This window comes from Nilaparvata lugens, chromosome X (genome assembly GCF_014356525.2).
Source record: "Nilaparvata lugens isolate BPH chromosome X, ASM1435652v1, whole genome shotgun sequence".
Classification (NCBI taxonomy): Eukaryota; Metazoa; Arthropoda; class Insecta; order Hemiptera; family Delphacidae; genus Nilaparvata; species Nilaparvata lugens.
The window spans coordinates 39200310-39225039 of NC_052518.1; the positions used below are offsets into that span (position 1 = coordinate 39200310).

At 35.2% G+C, this 24730-nt stretch overlaps 1 protein-coding gene across 2 annotated transcripts in view; it reads right to left on the reverse strand.

Annotated features, from left to right (window-relative positions):
• Positions 1 to 3675: 3675 nt before the first annotated feature.
• The window catches only part of LOC111054360, a 162980-nt gene continuing 141925 nt past the window's right edge, over positions 3676 to 24730 (reverse strand). For both annotated transcript variants that reach the window (XM_039443245.1, XM_039443246.1), the window contains 3 exons: positions 7793 to 7964; positions 5434 to 5533; positions 3676 to 3783 (listed from right to left, as the gene is read on the reverse strand). In XM_039443245.1, the coding sequence (XP_039299179.1) occupies positions 3720 to 3783; positions 5434 to 5533; positions 7793 to 7964 (336 nt within the window). In that variant the 3' untranslated portion in view covers positions 3676 to 3719. The remainder of the gene's footprint in view (positions 3784 to 5433; positions 5534 to 7792; positions 7965 to 24730) is intronic.

The following is a 24730-nucleotide window of genomic DNA, read 5'->3' on the forward strand; positions in this document are numbered from 1 at the left end:
ATATCCAGTCATATGGGCTTTCATGAAATATTTGACAACACGGATATTTTGTTGAAGTATCAATTTTATTCAGAGTAGTGGTGCGCAGGAATCAATTCTGCCAATAATTAAGCTTGTATCGAAAATCGATTTCAGGCTTCTTAGAAAACGATTTTTAAAATGTTCAATATATCACACAAAATGGTATTGATGTGGTTTTTTGGGACCTGGTATTCTCAAACTATTATTTTCTTATAATAGTCCTACAGTTTTGTATTTTTTTAGCACAGGCATTCATATGCAGACCATTTTCAAAAATCTGGTGTGGTGCACTCACGCAACTTTCCTTGCCGTTATGAAAATTTATCACCTGACGCTAGTGTTCACGCGCATCTCAAATCTACCATTCAAATATCCAAGCCAGCAGGTGACAGGACAATAACGCTGGAGACACACGAAGTCTGCTATCTCTTCATAGTGAATGATTTAATAAAATCAATAGTTTGCAATTGAAATAATAACATTTTCTCGAATTTAGAGCTTATTTTAAATTTTAGGTGAAAATGTTACTGAACATTAATTGTAGAGATTTTCATGCTGAATCTTTCTACTTGGAAATTTTTGTTTAAATTGTATCTGAAGCCTGATAATTGGGAATCTAAATTCAAACTTTGCATAGATGGGGCGGAGCTCCTGCGAAACATTTTCGCCATTTTAGCCGCCATCTCGAATTGCATTGGATCGAAATTTTTCGTGTCGGATCCTTATATTGTAAGGACCTTAAGTTCCAAATTTCAAGTTATTCCGTTAATTGGGAGATGAGATATCGTGTACACAGACGCACATACACTCATACACACACACATACAGACCAATACCCAAAAACCACTTTTTTGGACTCAGGGGACCTTGAAACATATAGAAATTTACAAATTGTTTGAAAGTACACTCATATGGTAAAATGGAATGATATGAATCTTATTTTTTAGGGAATGGAGAAAATACAAACATCATAATTTTGATAGTATCTTACTTATACGAGAGGTTCAAACTTTATTGGGAGGAATAAGATGAAAATTTTAGAATGATAATAATAATAATAATAATATTTATTGTCATTAGTATTCTGACAAATAACTCACATGGTTTACTTTTGTTTATTGTCGATATATGGCAATGATTATTACAATATGACAAAGACATTTCATTCATTTAGCACCAAACCTATTTAACTCACATGGTTTACTTTTGTTTATTGTCGATATATGGCAATGATTATTACAATATGACAAAGACATTTCATTCATTTAGCACCAAACCTATATAATATACTTCCTGCAAACTTTTTAATCATCCTAGACAGCTCGAAACAATAGTAAACAATTGGTTGATGAACAAAGGAAGACAAAACATAGAAAACATTATTTCAAACAACTCATATTTTTAATGACTTATTAAACACTTACTAATTACTAATCCGCACACAACAAGAACAAACAAACAAAACCTATTCTAAAACATGGTACGCCATAATGGCATAATGGATCCCAGTCAGCAGTAAGGCTTGATTCAAGGCTTGAATTGGAAGCAGCCTTCACTTGTCAATCAAGGCTGAAGTTGAATCCAGCTGAAAACGATCTTGCTTGACATTCAACTCGAAGTCCCCTTGAATTTCCATACTAGAATCAAAAGCAGCATACCCTTGTTTTTCAAGGCTAACAAACTTGGTTGGAATCGAAATTTAATATGGCATGCTATGTATTCGTTCGAATTTAGCTTTTATTGCATGGGTCAAACAAGTCTTGACTCTGCCTTGAATAACCCTTGTCAGTTAAAGCAATTCCTACTATTACTTCAGGCCCCACAACTAATTAATGACGTCATAACATGTAGATTGATTCTTCCTAGATCGTAGTAGTTTCTACTAGCTTATCAATGTAACTTTTGTTACTGTATCGATTTTTATTGGATGGAATACTATCTAAATTTCAAATTAAAGACACTTGTATTTTAATAAATAGAAATTTTATTGAAATAAAAACACTTTATTCCACAAATGCAATAATTTATCCATATTTTCAGATTGATAGACATAGGCCTACTTGATTCAGTGATAGAGCTATTGATAAATTCATCTCAACCAAAAATACTTAATAATCCCAATCAGCAAAATCAACTTGAATCAAAATCAAAACAAGCTCGTTTTGTCAAATGTGAGGGCTTGATTCAAGATTTCATTCGCATGCGTTTTGCTCAAAATGAGTTAAATTCAAGAGTCCGTTTATACATCGTTCAAGCCAGTTTCGAGCTCGAAATGCAGGCTCTAATCAGGCTGGTGCTGCGAGCTAAAATCAAGGTCGCATTACGAGCTCGATTCAGGCCCGAGATGCACGGTCGAATCAGGATTGAGATGCAGTCTTGACTCAGGCTTGAAACGCATGCTGGATGCAATCCCCCCATTCAAGGTCACCTGGCACACCTTTCACGAAATGCAAGCTCGATTCTATTGTGATTCTAGATCAATCAGAGTCTGATTCAAGCTGGATGTTTAGAGTGGATCAATCCTGATTCAAGGCATACTGCCCTCTTGAAGTAAGCTTCTTTCAGCTTCGAATCATGAATCTGATTCAATGCCAGTGCAATCCAATGCTTAATCATAATTCAAATTTCATCCAGAATTTGAAATAAATCTGTAATTCTTATTATTGATGATTCAATTATTCTTCCAAACTAATGCTCCAATCTTACTATTGCCTTAATACTCTATTTCTATACTCAGTGGACATCCATACATTCTATATATAGATGAAATCTATATAATATATATATATATATAATATAATATATATATATATATATATATATATATATATATAATATATATATATATATATATATATATATATATAGACTATATAATATATATAATATAATATATATAGACTATATATATATATAATATATATATATATATATATATATATATATATATATTATATATATATATATATATATTGTATAGACTTCATCTATATATAGAATGTATGGATGTCCACTGAGTATAGAAATAGAGTATTAAGGCAATAGTAAGATTGGAGTATTAGTTTGGAAGAATAATTGAATCATGAATAATAAGAATTACAGATTTATTTCAAATTTTGGATGAAATTTGAATCATGATTAAGCATTGATATTGGATTGCACTGGCCTTGAATCAGATTATTAATATATATTCTATATTTTCAATATTATTCAAATAGAAATATTCCTAAAAATTCTCCTGTGAATGGCAAATTACTTATTCATTCTCTCCTGTCAGGGCCGTCTATAAACTGTCTCTGTAGCTGTATTAATTGAGTCGAGATTGACCTCTGCTAACCAATAACAGCTTGCAGACTGTCCTGAGAGGGAGCAGTGCATGAGTCACTCGCCATTCGATGAATTAATTAAATCAAATCTGCTCTAGTTCAAACAGCCCTCTATGCTTGCAACACCTCAAATGGAATACAGTTCATATACATCTGAGTAACACATCAATATTATTACTTTGAATATCTATTAAAATATTAAATATTATATATTAATATCTATATTAGTTTATTTTCTTTAAAGCTTAATTCCAGAGTATATTATTATGAGCGAAAAATGTAAATAAGAAAACATTATTTTCAATAAAATGCAATGATTTTTGTTAAATATTACAAAAATTGAACTTTTAATTTATAACTAATTATATATTTTTACTTTGAACTGCTATTGTCCTCGATTTGAGCTTCATGAGGCGTAGTCTCTCTGCTCTTGGTCCTGTAAAATATGAAATGTACAGTTTAGTGGGATAACTTAATAGGTTATTATGAGTAAAATATGAAATTTCTCGGTAATCAATTCTCAGAATGCTGATTATGTAGCTTATCAACTCATACAGAGTGTCCAAGAAATACATACATCAGTACTACCACAACCACGGTATTCTATTCTTCAAGGTATATTCTGAATCCTCCATAGTTTTCATGTAATCCGGCATTTAATTTTTTTAAAATATTCACCATATTTATTTAATGGATGAACATTTTCCTTAAAAATTTAGTATGGTATCATGTCTACATTAAAGTTTTAAATTTAAGTTTACTGTCTGAATCATTGTTCAATGGAAATGTGTATGATGAGTAAAATTCAGAGCTTCCAATTCTCAAGAGAATTATGCCTGATTTTGTAAAATCCTATAATAAATTACTGAGATATAGTTATTTTTGTCTTCTAGCTTTGTCTACGTGTCCTCAAAAAAACTTAATGGCAAGGTAACATATGGTTCTTGGAGTGATATCCATGCCATTTCAAAAATATCATGCAAAAAACTTTCATAAATTGGAGACTGTTATACATACTGTAACTTTCAGGATAAGTTATTGGTCAAATACTCCACCTTTTGACATACATAAATGAACTTCAACCCCTCATAAGGGGTTGACTTAGGCCTTCATAAGGACATCTCATTTACATTTATGACAGTTTGGCATACTGTCAAACGAGAGAAGGGGAGCATTTCGAGCATCTTTTGAAATTAAATGTAACAGATTACTAAATAAATAATCAGTTTTTCAATGTGTTCCGTTATTCATTGAAAAAGTGTTGTTTTAAGTTTTATTACTTTTATCAATCATTTCTATAAAAACTAGAACTAAATCAGCCCCCATTTTGGATAAAAGTATCATAGAACATTTTCATTGATGTCATCATTCTTGTTTTAAAAAGGCCTTTAAAATTATGTACCACACAATGGGTGTTCACATTTTAAATATTTGAGTTACAACCCCTCATCTCTTCAAAAACTAAAACTTCAATCAGCCGCCATTGTGGATACAAGTATCATAGGACATTCTTATTGATGCCACACCTTTCTTGTTTTAAAAATACCTTTACAATGATTAACAACACAATGGGTGTTTACATTTTAAATATTCCAGTTACAACCCCCAAGTAAACCCCTTATGAGGAGTTGGAACTCAGTTGTACATTAAAAGGTGGAGTATTCGACCAATAACTTATCCTGGAAGTTACAGTATCATATCTACAACAGTCTCCAAATTATTGAAGGGTTTCCATACATATGACTCACTCTGTATATGTGCATGTGTATCGTTGAATTTCAAAGGTTGTTGAAAAACTGTGTTTGAAGGAGTTCCGTCTTTGGATAGCAGTGATTAGATATTGGATGCAAAAAAGCAAACATGTAGAAGAAATTGGAAAAGAGTATTGGGAGCAAGCGGTGAAGTGGACGAAATGATGGATTCTTCTTTGATTCAAGTAACTGATTTGGAATTTTTCCAGATGTATTGGGACCACTAATTCATGATTATTCCATACTTTTTCATCAATAACAAATAATCATGGTTAGAAATGATCCCCTAAATAATTTACGTTGTAATTTCAAACAATAAAAAATTGTTCACTCACCTTCTCAACAACCTTGTTCTGGCTTGTTGAAACCATTTCGACGCCAACGATCCATATTTCACTTCAATTGCAATGTCACCAAGAAACGTTTGAACAGCAACTGTAACAAAATTGGATAAGAAATAATATAGCAATACATTGATATATATACAGTCATACAGTGATAGTATAGCAAACAATGGGCTACTAGATCACCTTCTTACATAATAGGTGGCAAATTAAAAATTGCATCAATATTATTGAACTCATGATGAAATATACCTCTTGGAGATTACCAACATCTTTAATTCTCTTAAAATGTAAACAAATGGGTTTTTTCAAACTTCAACCCATATAATCATAAGTCAGAATTTATTCAAGAGAAACACAGAATCCTATTGATGCAAAAATACTGCAAAATTGTCACAAAAAATTCTAATAAAATAACATTCTCGTATGGTATGAAAATGAAAATATTTTAGCAAAACCTTGATCCCCCGCATCAATGAGCAAGAAGCAGCATAGGTTCAGCCTTACAATAGATCATAAGAATTATTGTTATGCTCTTAATTGTAGAACTAGTTATAGCCTAATGAATAATTTTATGACAAAAATAGCATTTCAATGCTATAGATAATTTTGATTTAATTGTTTAAATGCTCTTGTCTCAAAATTTCAAATTTTAGAATTATTGGTTCTTGTTCCTAGGTACAGTTTCAATGTTGGGTTGGATATGTTACAAGAAGTTTGACGAATGAGTGGACTGGCAGGAGTGTTAACCGTGGCTAGAATGCCACCTTCAATCTTAGTGTTGTGATTACCAGAATAGTCCAGTCACTATATATATATATATATATATATATATAATATATATATATATATATATATAATATATATATATATATATATATATATATAGTGCTTGCAATTCAAATTGTAGTTCTGATTTCTTAATATATTGTGCGGATACAGAAGAAAAATCCAGAACCAATTTTTTCATGCAAAATTTCCTTTACTAGATACAGAGTGGCCCAAAAACTCGTATTTTCAGTTATTTTGTTCAGTTCTCAGCTATTTCCAACATATCCAGTAATCGGATAGAAGAGCTCGCTGTAGCCTTTTTTAAGATTATGAAATTCTGAATAAATGATATTATTCTCAACTCTCCAATGAGTACTGAGTTGAATTTTTCAAGAACGAGTAAAATTTTGAGAAGAAATTAATTTTGATGAATTTCAGTTTTTGATCATCAATATCATCCAATTGTTCCCATTTAAATGAGAAATTCGAATTCTCTCTGGTCATGATTTTGTGCTCCACAATCTGAGATCAGGTAGAGTGCTCTATCTCATATAGATTTGAATGGTAACAATCGGAAGATATTGATAATCAAAAACTAAAATTCAACAAAGTTGATTTTTTCATTAAAATTTTACTCATTTTTTAAAAATTGTAACTCAGTACGGTTCTCTTATAAAAGATAAAGAGCTCCGAGTGATCTCATTTTTTTCAGAATTTCATCATCTGAAAAAGGCGAGAACGAATTTCTCTGTCCGATTAGGTACCTACTGGATTTGTAGGAAATAGCTGAAAACTGGATAAATAATCAAAAATACAAGGTTTTTGGGCCACTCTGTATCTTTATAGTACACAACAATTTATCATGAAAATATTGGTTGGTTCTGAATTTATTTATCCATTTGTGGATACAATCTCAAATAATATAAATATAATTGGGAAACAATAGCAGGCTTTGCCCAAAACTATTTTATTGCCAAATATTGATAGGTAATGGATAATGTCTCAGAATGTTTTTAAGTTTTTACTGCTGAAAGTTCAAGTTTAAATTTCATTGATGTATCAAAAAATATAGGTATTAAAAATCAGAAATAGAATATAAATTGCTAGCAGGCCCCCTATTTCATGTCTATATTGACTGGACTAATATGGTTGCAACTTTGAGCAAGCTATTGTGAACGCATTACCATACTGGGAAAAAACATACCTATAGTCTTTTTTCTTTAGGGCTACTCTTGAATAATACATAAAAATAGAAATTTATGAAAAATAGGAATAGTATAATATAGAAATAATATTCTAATATTTTTATTTATAAGAAAAATATGCTAATTTTAAAATGGGTACTTGAATTTCTGTTTGTTTTTATTCGTACATAGGTACCTACAGGTATGGTTTGAAAAACAAATACGGCACAAATATGGTTTGAAAATACATCTACTACAGTGCAGTGTAAATATGGCCTAAAACGCTAACCTTGCTAACATATAAATTAACATACAATAAAAATAAGTAACATCCATATTTACATAACCAGAAATGTCATATATTCGACTATAAAGGAATACGGTAGCCTACTTACTCAGTATGTATTTCGATATCTCACTCCCATGAAATGGAGTTTTTGTGTTCCCGTTTGATGCACGGCCAGTATAAGAGAATTTCATGGCCAGCTCATCAATCATTATTCTTCTCAAGATATTATTGACACATTGGCCAATATTAGCGCTCCCCACTGTCCTCATATGCTTTATCTAAAAAAATCAAAACAATTTTATTAGTACTGTGTAAAATGATCAGTCATAAATGGTTTGCGAAATGAAGGACATTCATTCCGCAAAAACGTTATTTTTGAGTGGAGCTCAGTTCTGTTAAACTTATAGTAAGATTATTCTAGGAAAGAAGCTAAGATAAGATATTTATTAAGCCATAAACAATACAAGAAAGTACAGGCCAAGTCATTATTTACAATAATTTAAAAAAGTAAAAAGACAATATTTACAATAAATTGTAAAACAATACACAAGATCTATAAAAAGATATCACAAAAACTTAACATATATCGTCAGAATAACCAAAATAGCCTAAAGAATGTCATATGAATAAGCATGTCACAGCCAGCAATCCAACCACGTGTATTAAATACTACAGACATGAAATAAACAATATTTATCTATCAGTGAGGAACTCTTCCACACTATAATATGCTTTCTCCGCAAGAAAAGTATACAGATCTTTTTTAAAAGTTGCAGATGACATGGACAGAGATCTAGGTAGCTTATTTAATAGTCTCAGACCATAGGTTCGAGGGTCTTTGTCGGAAAACTTCAATCTATGCTGAACAATACATGGATTGCCACTACCTCGTGTATTATAGCCATGCATATCAGAATTAGTTTTGAATGAGTCTAAGTTATTAGCAATAAAAAGAACAACTCTGTAGATGTAAATACATGTTAAAGTTAGAATTTTTAAATCTATGAAGGCATCTCTACAGGGGTGATTGTAATCAAGCTTAGCCAAATACCGTACTGCACGCTTCTGTAAAATGAAAATTTTTTGAGTTGTCACAAAGTGAATTTTTGTGATGGATGGAGAGCCGTCGTCCAGTGTATAATTTAGCGAATTTATTCTGTTTTAGAATAGGAATAGGATCGACTGCCGGATATATTTTGTTAGATTTGTAGTTGTGTATATGCATTATCACCATCGCCGTCAACCCCTTTAAATCATCAGCAGCGGATTCATCTAACCAGATATTTCCAGATCTTGTTTACCACTCTGAGCGTTCTCGCATTTTGTATTGCATTAGCAGCATCCGTGTCATCAGAACGATAAGCAGCTACCGAGTCGGGTTGGTATCGTTCTTCATGAAATTTCTGGAATAGAAATATTGTTTACAGGCCTGATTTAGTGTAGCAATTAGTATCATTGTCATCATTAGCTGCACCCTTAGCATCAGGAGCAGCTGAGTCAAACCCTGTCACATGACCAGTGGCGTGATCGTCTTTTCAGACTCCCATTGGTCGGCAAGCTCTTTTCCCCCGGCCTCCTAGTTTTCAGCGACCCGGTGCAGCTTCAAGAAGACCAGAGAGAAGCAGTTGTTCGGTGAACGGGTTCGTGTACGGCTGCGTTCCGAGCGGCCCTCCTAATAGTGGTGTACTAGAGGGTTAATATTCTATTCTGTATTTTTGTGAATGGAATATTGTATGTCGAATTGCCGACTGTATTTGAAGGTGGATTCTCCTGGGGGATTTTCTTTCTTGTAGGTTATTTTTTTCCTAAATTCGTATCACTGGGGGTGAACGAGTTATCCTTGGTTTTGAAACCTGTAAGGGATCTCAAGTTTGTGCTACAAATAGTTGAGTGGGAAATTTAGCTAGGCTCTTATAGCAGATTATTTTTGAGTACTTAATTTATAAGTCACGACTCTGTCGCTTCACAACATTTTTAATTAACTTATAATACGGGAAGTGAGGATCGGTCCACTATTCTCCATATCAGTATCCACGTCGATTCAGGTAATTGTATGTCAGGACAGGTAGTCCATATATTTTTCCTTCTCTGTAGTAAGGTGGCCTTCAGTTTAAAGAGTAATTCTTCTCCATTGAATTTTTATTCTTGTAGGGAAATCCCTGTCCTTTTTGAGAATAGTTATACTCAATTAATTTTTATTCTTGTGGGAAAATCCCTGTTCCTTTTGAGAAAAGTTTTCTCAATTAATTTTTATCCTTGTAGAGAGATTATTATCATTTATTGTAAATTTTCCTTGCTTAGTTTTCATACTATAGATTGGCCCTGTATTTTAAATTCGCTTAGCAGTTTCTGACTTGCTGTAATTCCAAGTAGGAAAAGTCCAATCCTTTTCCTAGAGAACTCAGGTGCAGCTTGAGTTCGTTCTTGTCGAAGTTTCTAGACTGCGACGTCCATTCTCTTTCTCTCTCTTCACTTTCCCTATTCTAAAATCCTTCTAGCTCTCAGGTACAGCTTGAGGACTTCCTCGCCAAAGTTTCTAGACTGCGGCATCCTTTCTCTTTCTTTCTCTTAATTCTTCCTGTGTTAAAATCCTTCCTGATCTCAGTTCCAGATTCGAGATCATCCTAGTCGCGGGTTTTCAGAACCGCGAATCCTTTCTAAAATTCTTAGAAACCTGTCTTCTTTAATAGCAAATATTATTTGCTGGTTTTCCCTGTGGAAAATTCACGAATTTTCCCGTGATCTCAGTTGCAAATTAGAGATTGATCTTGTGGTAGTCCTTAGACTGGCAATTACTTGGAAAAGTCTATTGAAATCTTTTCCTGAATTAGGAGTCTCTGACTCGATATTTTCCTTGTGGAAAATCCTGGAAAAATCCTTTCCTACCCTGACAACAACAGACTGTTGTCTTCCCGATATTATTCTGCAGACTGTGTCTGTGAAAAATCTTTTCTATCCTCTCATAATAGTCGACATACTGACTATTAATTTAAAAGCGTTTCGGACGATTGAGAGTGATTCCCATACCCTTAAGGGCAGTCACAGATTGGCCCTTAATAACGGCGCGCAGTCATCAGATTAGCACGGGAATCCTGTTTAGCAGTTTCAGAATTGCTGAAAATCCTTTCGCAGCTGCAGGCTCGCGACTCAGAGATCCCACACCTCAAACCTTATTCTCTAAATTTTAATTACCACATAATTGAAATTGATATACTGTATTTAGCTAGCAGGTCCAGCCTGCTGAGAGCTAGAGCGCAATTCTCAGATTGCGGATTATTGAGCAGATATTTATTTGCTGTAGAGAATAATAATCTTATTATTGATTCTCTGTTCCCTATACCTTATACCGTATACCTCATACCCTGCACCCTATTCTCTATAGCTTACACCCTATACCGTGCCCTATTTAACCACATCTCAAATACTACTAATAACTCCATAGTTCCGTCATACCTTTACCTCATAGCTTTCACCTTAAACCCCATAGAAAAACCACATCCCGGGCTTGCAGGTACAGTTTGCTCGCCGTCAATTCGCAGTTGGTTCAGATTGTGTACTACCTTTATAAATAGAATTATTGGTAGGGATCTGATAGTCAGATCCATTTCCTTGTGTAGGGTTATCTTAATATCCCTTAACACCCACCCTGTATTCCAAAAGCCGAGGGCCGAATCAGCCAGCAACGGCACGGACAAACACTCTTCCCCTGAAATTAAAAATCTCACGAAAGAAGCAGAGGGTAAAGAATCAGGATAGAGGGAGAAGTGTCTGGTAACTCCACCTGTCAGTACGGCTACTGACCCCGACCCATATCCGACTGTAGCTAGTCCATGTTGTAGCAATACTTCGCAATTATTAGGAAACCTAGAGGGTGGAATAGGACATTCTAATAAAACTGACGTCTCCGAACGTGGGGCTAAGACGTCTGGCGCCCAAGAAAATCGCGAAGAGGGTTTAGGTGAATCCCAATCTGCGATGAGTGTACATGGAGAGGAGACTACTCATCAGGATGATGAAGTTGTATAGGCGGTCCGCCGGGAGGACCTCGCGGAACGCGAAGCCGACCCCAGAGTGTCGTGGGTGTATCAGCTGAATAAGGAGGAAGCGGTCGGCTACCTAGAGAGTCTCGGCCTGTCGGCAGCGGGGACTGTGAAGGAGCTGAGGAGGAAGATGATTGAGCACCTTTGATCCCGGACCGCTGCTGCCTCTCAACCAGGTACAGAGCCGGCACTGTCCCGCTCTTCAGGCACGTATAGTCAGGGAGAAGTCTGTGACAAGGTAAGAAGTTGGAATTTACATTTTGATGGTGTATCGGATGCTCCCAGTTTCATCAAGAGGCTCGCGGAACTCCAGGGCGCATATGGGATCTCTGGGGAGCAATCTCTTATAGCCCTGCCAGAGCTGATGGAGGGAGGGGCCCTACTTTGGATGCGGAATCGTCGCTCCCAGTGGAGGGCGTGGGCTGATTTTGTAGAGGCATTTAAACTCCGTTATTATCCTCATTCTTATAGTAATGACCTTGAGAGTCAGATCATTGCAAGGCAGCAGAGGGAGGGCGAACCGGCTGAGGAGTATGCCGAAGCCTTGCTTACCTTAATGAGATGGTTAGGTAGTTATGAGGGGGATAGGATGCTTCAAAGATTGTATTTAAATTTATTACCGAGGTATAAATTATATGTTCGTAGTGTAGGGGTTAAAAATGTAGATGAGTTGTTAGATGTAACTAGAGAGTATGAGGCGATTCATGCTGAAGAGAGAAACGGGAGGTTATCTCTGAAAAGCACGAAAAGTGAAGAACAAAAACGGAGTGATTTTCAGTCTAAAGCCGCACCGAAAACGCGAGAAAATAGGGTAGGAGAAATACAAGAGCCTAAGTGTTGGAATTGTAATAGGATAGGGCATTGGAAGTCGAATTGTCCCGAAATTTCTAGTTGTCAAAAGTGTAAAGAAATTTTTGATTATTGTAAATGTGTCTCACAAACCAATAAGATATCAGGTATCGCTGTAGTGAAGTCATCACGTGTTTTAAGTATGAGGTCAAAGTTGGGGGATGAGCGCATTTTTATTGATGTAGAAATTGCAGGGCAAAAATTTATTGTACTATTAGATATGGGAGTAGAGGTATCCTGTATTAGTGGAAAAGCTCTTAAAGTGTTAGAGCAAGTAGGGTGTGTTAGAAAAGAAAAGTGTAGTCACCATGAAGTATCAACTAATGGGAAGTATAATAATTTTTCCACAAAAATTCTAACTAACTTAAAAATAGAAAATATTTTAGTTTCATTTCAACCGGTAGTTGTAGAGGGGTTTTCCCACGATGTGTCATTGGGTATGTCATTTATGAAGCATCATAATATGAATATTCAAATGCGTGATAGAATTGTAGAGTGGGAACCTAGTATAGTAGATAATGGAGTAACAGGTAGCTTAAAGCGTGAAGGGATGTCTAAGTCTTGTATCTCAAAAGTTGCTACAGTAGCTAGTGAGAGATGGGAGAGTGAGAGTGATGGAGATGGGATTTATGTCCACGTAGGAGTAAGTGGAATGGATCTTAATGCTTTGATTGATACGACGACAGATAAAACATTTATCTCTTCTGAAGTAGCTAACCGTCTTGGAGTAGAGGGGGAGCCCATATTACCGGTTATTGTTTGTGGGAAAAATTATAATTGGAAGGTATCTATCACACCTAATATAAATTCGCGAATGGTTTTAGGGTTGAAAAATCTCAGTGATATGAGAGCTGTAATAGAGTTACAGCCTCATGGTATTTGCTTGAGGAGTAGGGATGTTGAGGGAAAATTATCAGTTGTCTCAGGGATGGAGAAGGTAGATAAATCCCCTGTAAGAAAACTTGAAAAGTTTTCACCTATCTCTGAACAAGCTCCTGTAAGCGGGAAAAAAGTAAAGCTACATAAGAGGGTTGAACCTATTAGACTATATCCCTGTCCTAAAAATATAGAGAAGCAGGGAAATGCTTTAAATATTAAGAATAGGCAGGACAAGGTTGTGGTACGGGATGTACTGTCACGATTTCCTCATATAGAGGAGGGCGAGTTGAATAGAGCTAACTCAGGTTGTAGTGCAACTCATTCAATTGGAAATCGCCGTAGCGGTAGCGAATTTAGTGGGAAAGGAGAATTGAAAACCCGATCCGTGGTAAAGAGATCAGGGGTGAATTACTTTGATAATAATTTATTGTATTACAGTTTTCAACGGTATAGGGGCCGACGGAGAAGAGCGAAAGAAATAGGTAGTATTGCTGATGTATGGAGCGGGTTGCCGAATGTGCGTTTCAAGGCGCTCGAGTGTAGAAACAGTACTGTATTGATTAGGTAGATCTGTAATATGTTCCATATGAGGGGTGAATGGTTCTCTTTTCATCTTTCATCTTTTTCTCCTTTTTCTTTCCATTCTTCACAGGTGCGCCGTTTTACTTTTCCTTTCTTTTCAGATTACTCCATACCTGTGTTGCTGTCGGCTAGGGGCTGTCTTTATCGTGTTATTGGGAGATAACGAGCTACGAAGTCTATTGCTAATATTCCTGTTATAATCGTTGGAGCAACAGGTTATTTCTTTTTCAGCGTTAGGTGATGCTTATCTTGTGGCTTCGAGAAGCCTGACCTACTGCACTAATTATTCTTCTTTTCAGCTTGACACTCTTCTTTCATCTCTCTCTTTATTCATTCTGTTATCTTCTCTCTTTCACTTCCTCCTTGTTTTCTTGAGTGCTGTACTTCGGGTGTGTGATCATGGGTTCAACACGGAGTCAACCAGTACCTCGGATGCTGTATTTTCTTCTCATCACCAATCCCCCCCCTCCTTAGTAGGAGTGGGTGTCACAAAGTGAATTTTTGTGACGGATGGAGAGCAGTCGTCCAGTGTATAATTTAGCGAATTTATTCTGTTTTAGAATAGGAATAGGATCGACTGCCAGATATATTTTGTTAGATTTGTAGTTGTGTATATGCATTATCACCATCGCCGTCAACCCCTTTAAATCATCAGCAGCGGATTCATTAAACCAGATATTTCCAGATCTTGTTTACCACTCTGAGCGTTCTCGCATTTTGTATTGCATCAGCAGCATCCGTGTCATCAGAACGATAAGTGGCTACCGAGTCGGGTTGGTATCGTTCTTCATGAAATTTCTGGAATAGAAATATTGTTTACCGGCCTGATTTAGTGTAGCAATTAGTATCAATGTCATCATTAGCTGCACCCTTAGCATCAGGAGCAGCTGAGTCAAACCCTGTCACATGACCAGTGGCGTGATCGTCTTTTCAGACTCCCATTGGTCGGCAAGCTCTTTTCCCCCGGCCTCCTAATTTTCAGCGACCCGGTGCAGCTTCAAGAAGACCAGAGAGAAGCAGTTGTTCGGTGAACGGGTTCGTGTACGGCTGTGTTCCGAGCGGCCCTCCTAATAGTGGTGTACTAGAGGGTTAATATTCTATTCTGTATTTTTGTGAATGGAATATTGTATGTCGAATTGCTGACTGTATTTGAAGGTGGATTCTCCTGGGGGATTTTCTTTCTTGTCGGTTATTTTTTTCCTAAATTCGTATCACTGGGGGTGAACGAGTTATCCTTGGTTTTGAAACCTGTAAGGGATCTCAAGTTTGTGCTACAAATAGTTGAGTGGGAAATTTAGCTAGGCTCTTATAGCAGATTATTTTTGAGTACTTAATTTATAAGTCTCGACTCTGTCGCTTTACGACGTTTTTAATTAACTTATAATACGGGAAGTGAGGATCGGTCCACTATTCTCCGTATCAGTATCCACGTCGATTCAGGTAATTGTATGTCAGGACAGGTAGTCCATATATTTTTCCTTCTCTGTAGTAAGGTGGCCTTCAGTTTAAAGAGTAATTCTTCTCCATTGAATTTTTATTCTTGTAGGGAAATCCCTGTCCTTTTTGAGAATAGTTATACTCAATTAATTTTTATTCTTGTGGGAAAATCCCTGTTCCTTTTGAGAAAAGTTTTCTCGATTAATTTTTATCCTTGTAGAGAGATTATTATCATTTATTGTAAATTTTCCTTGCTTAGTTTTCATACTATAGATTGGCCCTGTATTTTAAATTCGCTTAGCAGTTTCTGACTTGCTGTAATTCCAAGTAGGAAAAGTCCAATCCTTTTCCTAGAGAACTCAGGTGCAGCTTGAGTTCGTTCTTGTCGAAGTTTCTAGACTGCGACGTCCATTCTCTTTCTCTCTCTTCACTTTCCCTATTCTAAAATCCTTCTAGCTCTCAGGTACAGCTTGAGGACTTCCTCGCCGAAGTTTCTAGACTGCGGCATCCTTTCTCTTTCTTTCTCTTAATTCTTCCTGTGTTAAAATCCTTCCTGATCTCAGTTCCAGATTCGAGATCATCCTAGTCGCGGGTTTTCAGAACCGCGAATCCTTTCTAAAATTCTTAGAAACCTGTCTTCTTTAATAGCAAATATTATTTGCTGGTTTTCCCTGTGGAAAATTCACGAATTTTCCCGTGATCTCAGTTGCAAATTAGAGATTGATCTTGTGGTAGTCCTTAGACTGGCAATTACTTGGAAAAGTCTATTGAAATCTTTTCCTGAATTAGGAGTCTCTGACTCGATATTTTCCTTGTGGAAAATCCTGGAAAAATCCTTTCCTACCCTGACAACAACAGACTGTTGTCTTCCCGATATTATTCTGCAGACTGTGTCTGTGAAAAATCTTTTCTATCCTCTCATAATAGTCGACATACTGACTATTAATTTAAAAGCGTTTCGGACGATTGAGAGTGATTCCCATACCCTTAAGGGCAGTCACAGATTGGCCCTTAATAACGGCGCGCAGTCATCAGATTAGCACGGAATCCTGTTTAGCAGTTTCAGAATTGCTGAAAATCCTTTCGCAGCTGCAGGCTCGCGACTCAGAGATCCCACACCTCAAACCTTATTCTCTAAATTTTAATTACCACATAATTGAAATTGATATACTGTATTTAGCTAGCAGGTCCAGCCTGCTGAGAGCTAGAGCGCAATTCTCAGATTGCGGATTATTGAGCAGATATTTATTTGCTGTAGAGAATAATAATCTTATTATTGATTCTCTGTTCCCTATACCTTATACCGTATACCTCATACCCTGCACCCTATTCTCTATAGCTTACACCCTATACCGTGCCCTATTTAACCACATCTCAAATACTACTAATAACTCCATAGTTCCGTCATACCTTTACCTCATAGCTTTCACCTTAAACCCCATAGAAAAACCACATCCCGGGCTTGCAGGTACAGTTTGCTCGCCGTCAATTCGCAGTTGGTTCAGATTGTGTACTACCTTTATAAATAGAATTATTGGTAGGGATCTGATAGTCAGATCCATTTCCTTGTGTAGGGTTATCTTAATATCCCTTAACACCCACCCTGTATTCCAAAAGCCGAGGGCCGAATCAGCCAGCAACGGCACGGACAAACACCTTTATAAATAGAATTATTGGTAGGGATCTGATAGTCAGATCCATTTCCTTGTGTAGGGTTATCTTAATATCCCTTAACACCCACCCTGTATTCCAAAAGCCGAGGGCCGAATCAGCCAGCAACGGCACGGACAAACACTCTTCCCCTGAAATTAAAAATCTCACGAAAGAAGCAGAGGGTAAAGAATCAGGATAGAGGGAGAAGTGTAGGTCCGGTAACTCCACCTGTCAGTACGGCTACTGACCCCGACCCATATCCGACTGTAGCTAGTCCGCGTTGTAGCAATACTTCGCAATTATTAGGAAACCTAGAGGGTGGAATAGGACATTCTAATAGAGTGTTTCCAATAGATGTACTTCCCCAAAGCTCAATACAATAGACAAGATGGGTGTAAATCAGAGAAAAGTATACAGATTTTGCTACGTTTAATGGTACATACTTTACAATATATCTTAAGACAAAGAGTCCCTTACTAATTTTACTCACCACCCTATCCACATCCTCATTCCATGACAATTTGTCATCGACAGTTAAACCTAACAAATTAACTACATTAGCATTTTCTACAATGCTGTCATTTATAAAAATAGCTGGTTCAAAAGGATGTGTCTTCTTTAAATCAAATTGAATTGCCAGGCTTTTATTTGGATTCACAGAGAGGGCGCATTCATTAAAAAACTGCACAACTTGATTTGTGAATAAGTTTGATGTGATCTCAAGGTCAACAATATTTTTGCTATGAAATAACAAGGGAGTATCATCAGCATAAAGTGTGATATCCGAGATTCTGGGAATTGAGAGCTGCAAATCATCAATATAGAGAACAAACAGAAGAGGTCCAAGTATGGATCCTTGAGGGACTCCAGTGCTTATATTCAATCTATCAGAGCTCGCTCTATATCCTCCATTGCATACACTAACGTATTGCATCCTATTGGACATATATGATTTAATCAATTTGCCAGCAACACCCCTCACACCCAGCGAAAAAAGCTTTTTCAAGAGAATATTGACATTTACGCTATCAAAAGCCTTAGACAAATCAAGTAGTACCCCCATTGCATAGTTGCCTTTATCAATCTCTTCTATAACATTTCCAATAAATTTTATTGCAGCTGTAGTTGTTGATTTGCCCTTTACAAAACCATTCTGACATTCACTCAAAAGTTTAAATTTTTCCAGATAGTTTAAAATTCTATTATGAATATTTTTTTCAAAAATTTTTGAGAGAACAGGTAATACAGATATGAGCCTATAATTTGTTTTGCTAGCTCTATGTGCTTTTTTGAAAATGGCTATGACTTTGGCTATCTTGAGGGCGTCCGGGAAAACTCCAGACTGAAAAATACAGTTCAAAATGAAAACAAGTGGCTCAACTAATTCATCACTACAGCTTTTTATCACCTTCATTGGAATATTATCATAACCTACACTATTCTTCATTTTCAAACCCTTAATAACTCTCAAAATTTCTTTTTTATTTGTAGGAAAGAGAACAAAATTATGTGGTATATTGTTGTGCTGTGCAAATTCAACAGAAGATTGACTGGTTTGCATCTCAGGAGCCATGGAAATAAAATACCTATTTAAAGTCTCAGCTACAGCTTTAGATTCTTCAATTTTTATGCCATTTTCTTCAAGAATAATATCATGCTCAGCCACCTTATTTTTGCCTCTAAAATTATTAATTATATTCCAGCTTGTTTTAGATTTGTTTGAAGAATCTTTGATTATATTACCATAGTACTGTCTCTTGGCCTCCATGATCTTACTGTGATATATCTGCTTAACTCTTTTTAGAAGATTATCATCAATAGCAGCTCCCTGATCAATCCTATTCTTAGTTATGTCTAGAAGTGCTTTTATCTGTTCAACCTCAGGAGTAAGCCAATTTACCCTGTTTCTGATATTTCTATTATTATTATCATTTCCTACTTTTTTCTTCTTCTTTATCACCGGACACTGAACACCAAGATGATAAAGGAGGGTATTATGAAATGACTTGAACTGTTCATTAACATCCCTCTTTTCATACACAGAGGACCATTCTTCTCTAATAAGAGCAGCTTTTAAATTAACTAAATTTGATTCAGAGCAATTATAGTTGATACCAGAAGACTCTTTATTATGACAATTATTGTAATTTGGAGATGAATTAATCAAGAAAACTATTGCAGAGTGGTCTGACAGTAATGTGTGTGATATGGATGACTCACAAAGTTCATCTTCAATATTTGTTATTATATTATCGCAGTACACGAGTTGGGCCTTATTCTTGTTGGCTCAGTTATGGTAAAATGCAAGTCATATTGATCCAGCATAAGAGATACATTTCTATGCTCAGGTGAAGTTGACATAACATTTATATTGTAATCACCAGCTAATATAATTTTGTTGCCTAATCTCTCCGTGATTGTTTCAATACAGCATGAGAATTTATCAAAAAACAAGTCAATATCTCCATTAGGAGGGCGAGAAGAAGGTTAGAGAGAAGGGAATCCCACACGGTATGCCTGTCTCACTCACTCCGCCTTACACACTTTTGGTTGTAAGCATTGGACAGCCCGTTCCAGTTAGTTTAGAGTTCACTGACCATAGCATCGACAAGTAAAATTGAATTAGGCCTGCCTAAGGAACTATAAAGACTGGGTACACGCAGTCGCCATTTTGAGTCATAGCATAGCATTCCTTTCAACTGCTTGTATTGCTTTGTCAGTAAAGGGTACTATAATTTTCTATTTTATAAATACCCAGTTACTTTTTTTCACTAAAATGAGTCAAACCGTTTTCAAATTAGTTTACAACGAAGCTGCAACTTATACTATAGTAAATATTACCATAGTAATATTGAAGATTTACTCAAAGATAATGATATTTTTTCAAACTTTAGGTTTCAATTTAGGAGAAGTGAGTGAGATAGATGTAGTTAACGCCTTCACCTTTCAAATATTTGAAGAATGATAGAAGTAGTGGTTCAGATGGTACACCCATTATTTCATCAAAGAATTGAAGAAATAACTAATTTTACCATTATTGTAAATATTATTCATTTGTCAATTAGAAGCAATGAATTTCCTCTCATCTGGAAAGAAGCTAAAATCACTCCTATTTATAAATCAAGCAAAGAAAATGAGATAGTAATTTTAGGTCTGTAGCCATTAGTGGAGCTAAAGTCATCAGTTTCAAACAACATTCAGTTCCAAGATTATTGGTTTTTTGAAAAGGCTCTTGAAAGTGTTTGAGCAATTAAAGTCTTGTACATAACAGTTTAATTATTTTTTTAATGGACTATCACTCTTACTAGTACTAGGACTAACGATCAGTTTATTTCTATCCTAAATAATTACTTCAATTCATTTTACAAGAAGAGTTTTGTAATAGCTTCTCCTTGTTGTAAATTAGCTCATTCATAATAACTGCACTAAATAGATATGTTAATTTTTTCCACTTTCACTAAGCACTCCTGGTGGTTTACACCAGATCTGTTGGCTTCTTCCTTTTCAATCTCCTCATTAATGTTGAGTTGTCCAAAAGCTGGATTGCCTCAACATTTTGGTGGTCATTTAGAGCCTCTTCATAGGTCCTTGCTGTTTTTACAATCATCTCCTTGACTGTCTCCACCTGAAGGTCTCTATGAAGGTCGGCGTTCCTGATGAAATATGGAGAATTGACAGCGTTTCGAAGAAACTTGTTTTGGAATCGTTGGATGATGCCAATATTGCTCTCTGCTGTACAGCCCCACAGTTGTGCACCATACAACCAGACAGGCCTTAGAATTTGTCTGTATTGTAGGTTGATAAGCTTGAATTCCTTCCTATCAGCCAAAACATTCTACGATACTGTACTTGTAGTTGAGCTCATCCAACTTTTTCTTAACATGGTTTCTCCACCGAAGCTTGGCATCCAGAGTAATGGCACATATTTTGCCTCGTTTGCATATGGTATCACGTGATTGTTGATTCTGACTGGTATGCAATCATGCGGTCTGTTTGCGAAGGTCTATTTTCTCATTTTTACTCTTACATGAGCTGTTTGTGAGCATTATTATATTGATTTGTTTTTCATGACTCAAAGACACTGGGTACGGTACTGTCCAGGTACTTTCACAAAAATTTATTACTCGCTAAGCTTTTTCTATCTTACTAATTGATCATCTCAAAACAATATTACATGGATAATTGACATTATTGTAATGTGAACTTACAAACTGTAGGCTACCATACCTATTATAGGGTACCTAATATAGGTAAGTGTTGAAGCTGAGCAGTAGCTTGGTTTACAATATTATCACTACCTACCTAGTTTATAGGCTTACTTACAAATTCTCCTTGATATCATGAGCTCTCTATAATGAATATTAATATTGTCTTAAAAAAATACCGATCCTAGTGGCTTAGAAGACTCACTATTACAATACACTAGTAACAGCGAGTCTTCTAAGCTAGTGCAAGCTACAGTAGTATAGCCTAGGCCTATATCTTTTTCTCATCCAAAATCGGACTGATATGAATAATTTACTGGCCTACTCTGGTATTGATAATTTTTATATCTAATAATAATCCATGCAGTAGTGAGTAGACTATTAATTATGATTGATAGAAATTTTTTTCTGAAGACTGCACCTTTCCAAAACTAATAATGTTGAGGCACAGAGTTGAAGGACTGTAGCTGGACTAGTTTTGTAAGGTACAGTACCAGGTTTTGTTTAATTTTATACAAATCATTTCATTTTGTTCTGAACAATACGTTCATTTTTTGAATTTATCCTTGTTAGAAAAATATTCTCATCAATTTTATAAGCCACTTCAGTCCTTCAGTGATGTCAATTATAAATTCTGTCCAAAACCATACAACATAGCGTACGGATGTAATTTGAATTTGGCTCCTTCTTCTGTGACTCAAAATGGCGACTGCGCGTACCTGGTATTTATAGTTCCCTACGAGTCGCCTAAGAAACGCGAATTTCACTAGCAGACTTTGGTAGCGGAAACAGTCATAAGACAGAGCTACCAACTAAACCTGGTAACCGCTACTGTAGCGGATGGATAGCGGTTCTTGTTAGCTGTTACCTTTTTATCACTTCCTATTCCTACTTAACCGCGAATTTTTAATTTCAATCACGAGTTTCATACATTGCAAATTATATTAATTTACTAGGAATAAATTTGTTTGATGGATGAATTACGAGACTAAAATTTTGATAAAATGCAATAAACCTGTCATCAAGCAATAAAGTATGCTGTTACAACCATGCTGAAATGAACAAAAAATATGATTTGACTGACAAAATTGATCTTTTGATAATTATTGAGATTTTTCAAATGCCAGGTTCGATTATTATTTTTCATCAAGCTACAAAACTTAGCCTACTTCATCAAATAAAATTGAATGATGGTGACTAATTCCTAGATAAATAATATCCTTCCCTATTTATCCAGCATATTGTTGAATTGAAAATTAGAAAGATCTAAGCAAGTAAATAAATAAAATTAAATTATAAAAATAATAATTGCAATATGGAAACAAAGTTACCGTATATATTCATTTCTCCTTATATGGCCATCAAAATTGATAGAATGAATGAAAATTCTTGAGTAATTTATTGAAATGTTTGATTATAATATTGATTAATTTTTCAATTACAGTAACTTAATTAATTGAAAATGGCAAAGAAAAATAGTCGATTCATGTCCTGGTAAATTGATGAAACATTTTGAAAGCTATATAGGTAACTACTTACTTGCCATGAGAATTTCTATTTCATTCCGTTTTCAGTAATATTATGAGGATTTTTTTCATGAATATTACTGCCAAGCAGGGCTAGATTTAAACCGGTGCACAACAGAGGTGAACAATATTAGTACCTACCTAGGCATATATTCAGCAGTTTTATTTCATCCCAGTTAATACATTTAAGAGAATTTAAATCCTATTCTAATCCTGTATGTTATGTATGCTGTCTTTCAACTAAAACTGAAACATGAAAATGAATCGTCATCATGATATAAAATACTATTGACCTAATGCTGATGATTTTTATTTAAACATGACACAGGAAAAATTTCGTTTGAACAGTAATCAAAATTGATACAAATGGGCCAATTTTATTAGATAAAGAAAAAATTTTCCCAGGGGAAGACTACAGTATAATCCCTTCCCCATGGGAGGCATTCCATACTCTCCCGGAGCATAGCTCCGGTACTTTCTTGTGTCAAGTATAAAATAATTAAACTATGCTTTTTTAGATTTCTATTTAAAAAAATATTATGCACATAATTATATAGCCTACCTGTATGGGCCTACAATATAGAATGCAGTTATTATACAAGATATTGTATCTTATCGCTCAAAACGATGAAAGATTCAAGGCTGCTACCATACTCCTTTAAACCAATGACCGCACTTGAACTGGCTCTGCTTAATAATCGAACCCCACCTTGGAATAATATTATATCATATCCATCAAAAATATTGATAATTATATTATATCCTTTCCATGTCCACATCATCATTATTTCACATACTGTACTGCTCTTTCGAGGAACACGTTCAGTGAAAAACTTCCACAAAAAATAGGAGAACAGACTATCATAAAAATTTTTAATTCTTAATAACATATAAATCATTTGCGCTCTTTATTTATTGTTTAAAAAATTATATTTTAGTTTTTTATATCGACATCTTCTATAAAATTATTGAATAAAATCTCAATGCCCATTGCAACTTCAAATTCAAAATAATTAATCACAGTTATATCTATGCAATTGTAAATAAGACAAAAAAACTCATGTCCCTTAAAATAAGAGTGACGTCTCTGGTGGATGTGCTGCCACATTTCCACTTGTTCATCAAGTAAATTTGAGGGCTCATTTTCGAGCTCGGGATTTAGCTAAGTTCTAGACTTTAAACAGCTGGAGCCAGAAAATTGGCTTTCCGAGAAAGGGTGTATTCATAGTTTTTATGGTAATCTTCATTTTTTCATTTCTATAATTATTGGAGACGTTTATTGCCTTGACGAAATGATACATTTCTAAATAATTCAAAATAGGTAGCTGAAACTTTACACTATTTTCTCTTTATTTTATTTTGTGTTCAATTTTATAGTTTTTCAAAATTTAATTTAAACGTGGACTACGACAACGCCCCGTTTCGGAAAGCCAATTTTCTGACTCCAGTTGTTTAAATTCTAGAACTTAGCTAAATCCCGAGCTCAGAAACTGGCCCTAATATTTTATATTTTCAAATCACTCCAATTATTCCAGTCCGTTCATTCCATTCAGCTGTATGTATGAGTGAATTACTGGAGTTGATAAATTGTGACCCATTAAAAAAATATGATTCCACCTCTTGGCAGGATATAATTAGCAACGTCCCGTCCGAATCCCTCCTCACAGGGATAATAAACCGATTTTCAGAAGCCACTACCAGGTCTAGTAGACGCCAAAAGTAGATTTAAATAATAACAATAGAGTACTTAAAGTGAGAAAACGGAAAAAATGACATGAATTCAATAATTATAATAATAATGCTGTTTAATTCATAAATAGTGAAAAATAGACTCAATTACAATTTTACGATATAATTCTAAACAAAAACACTT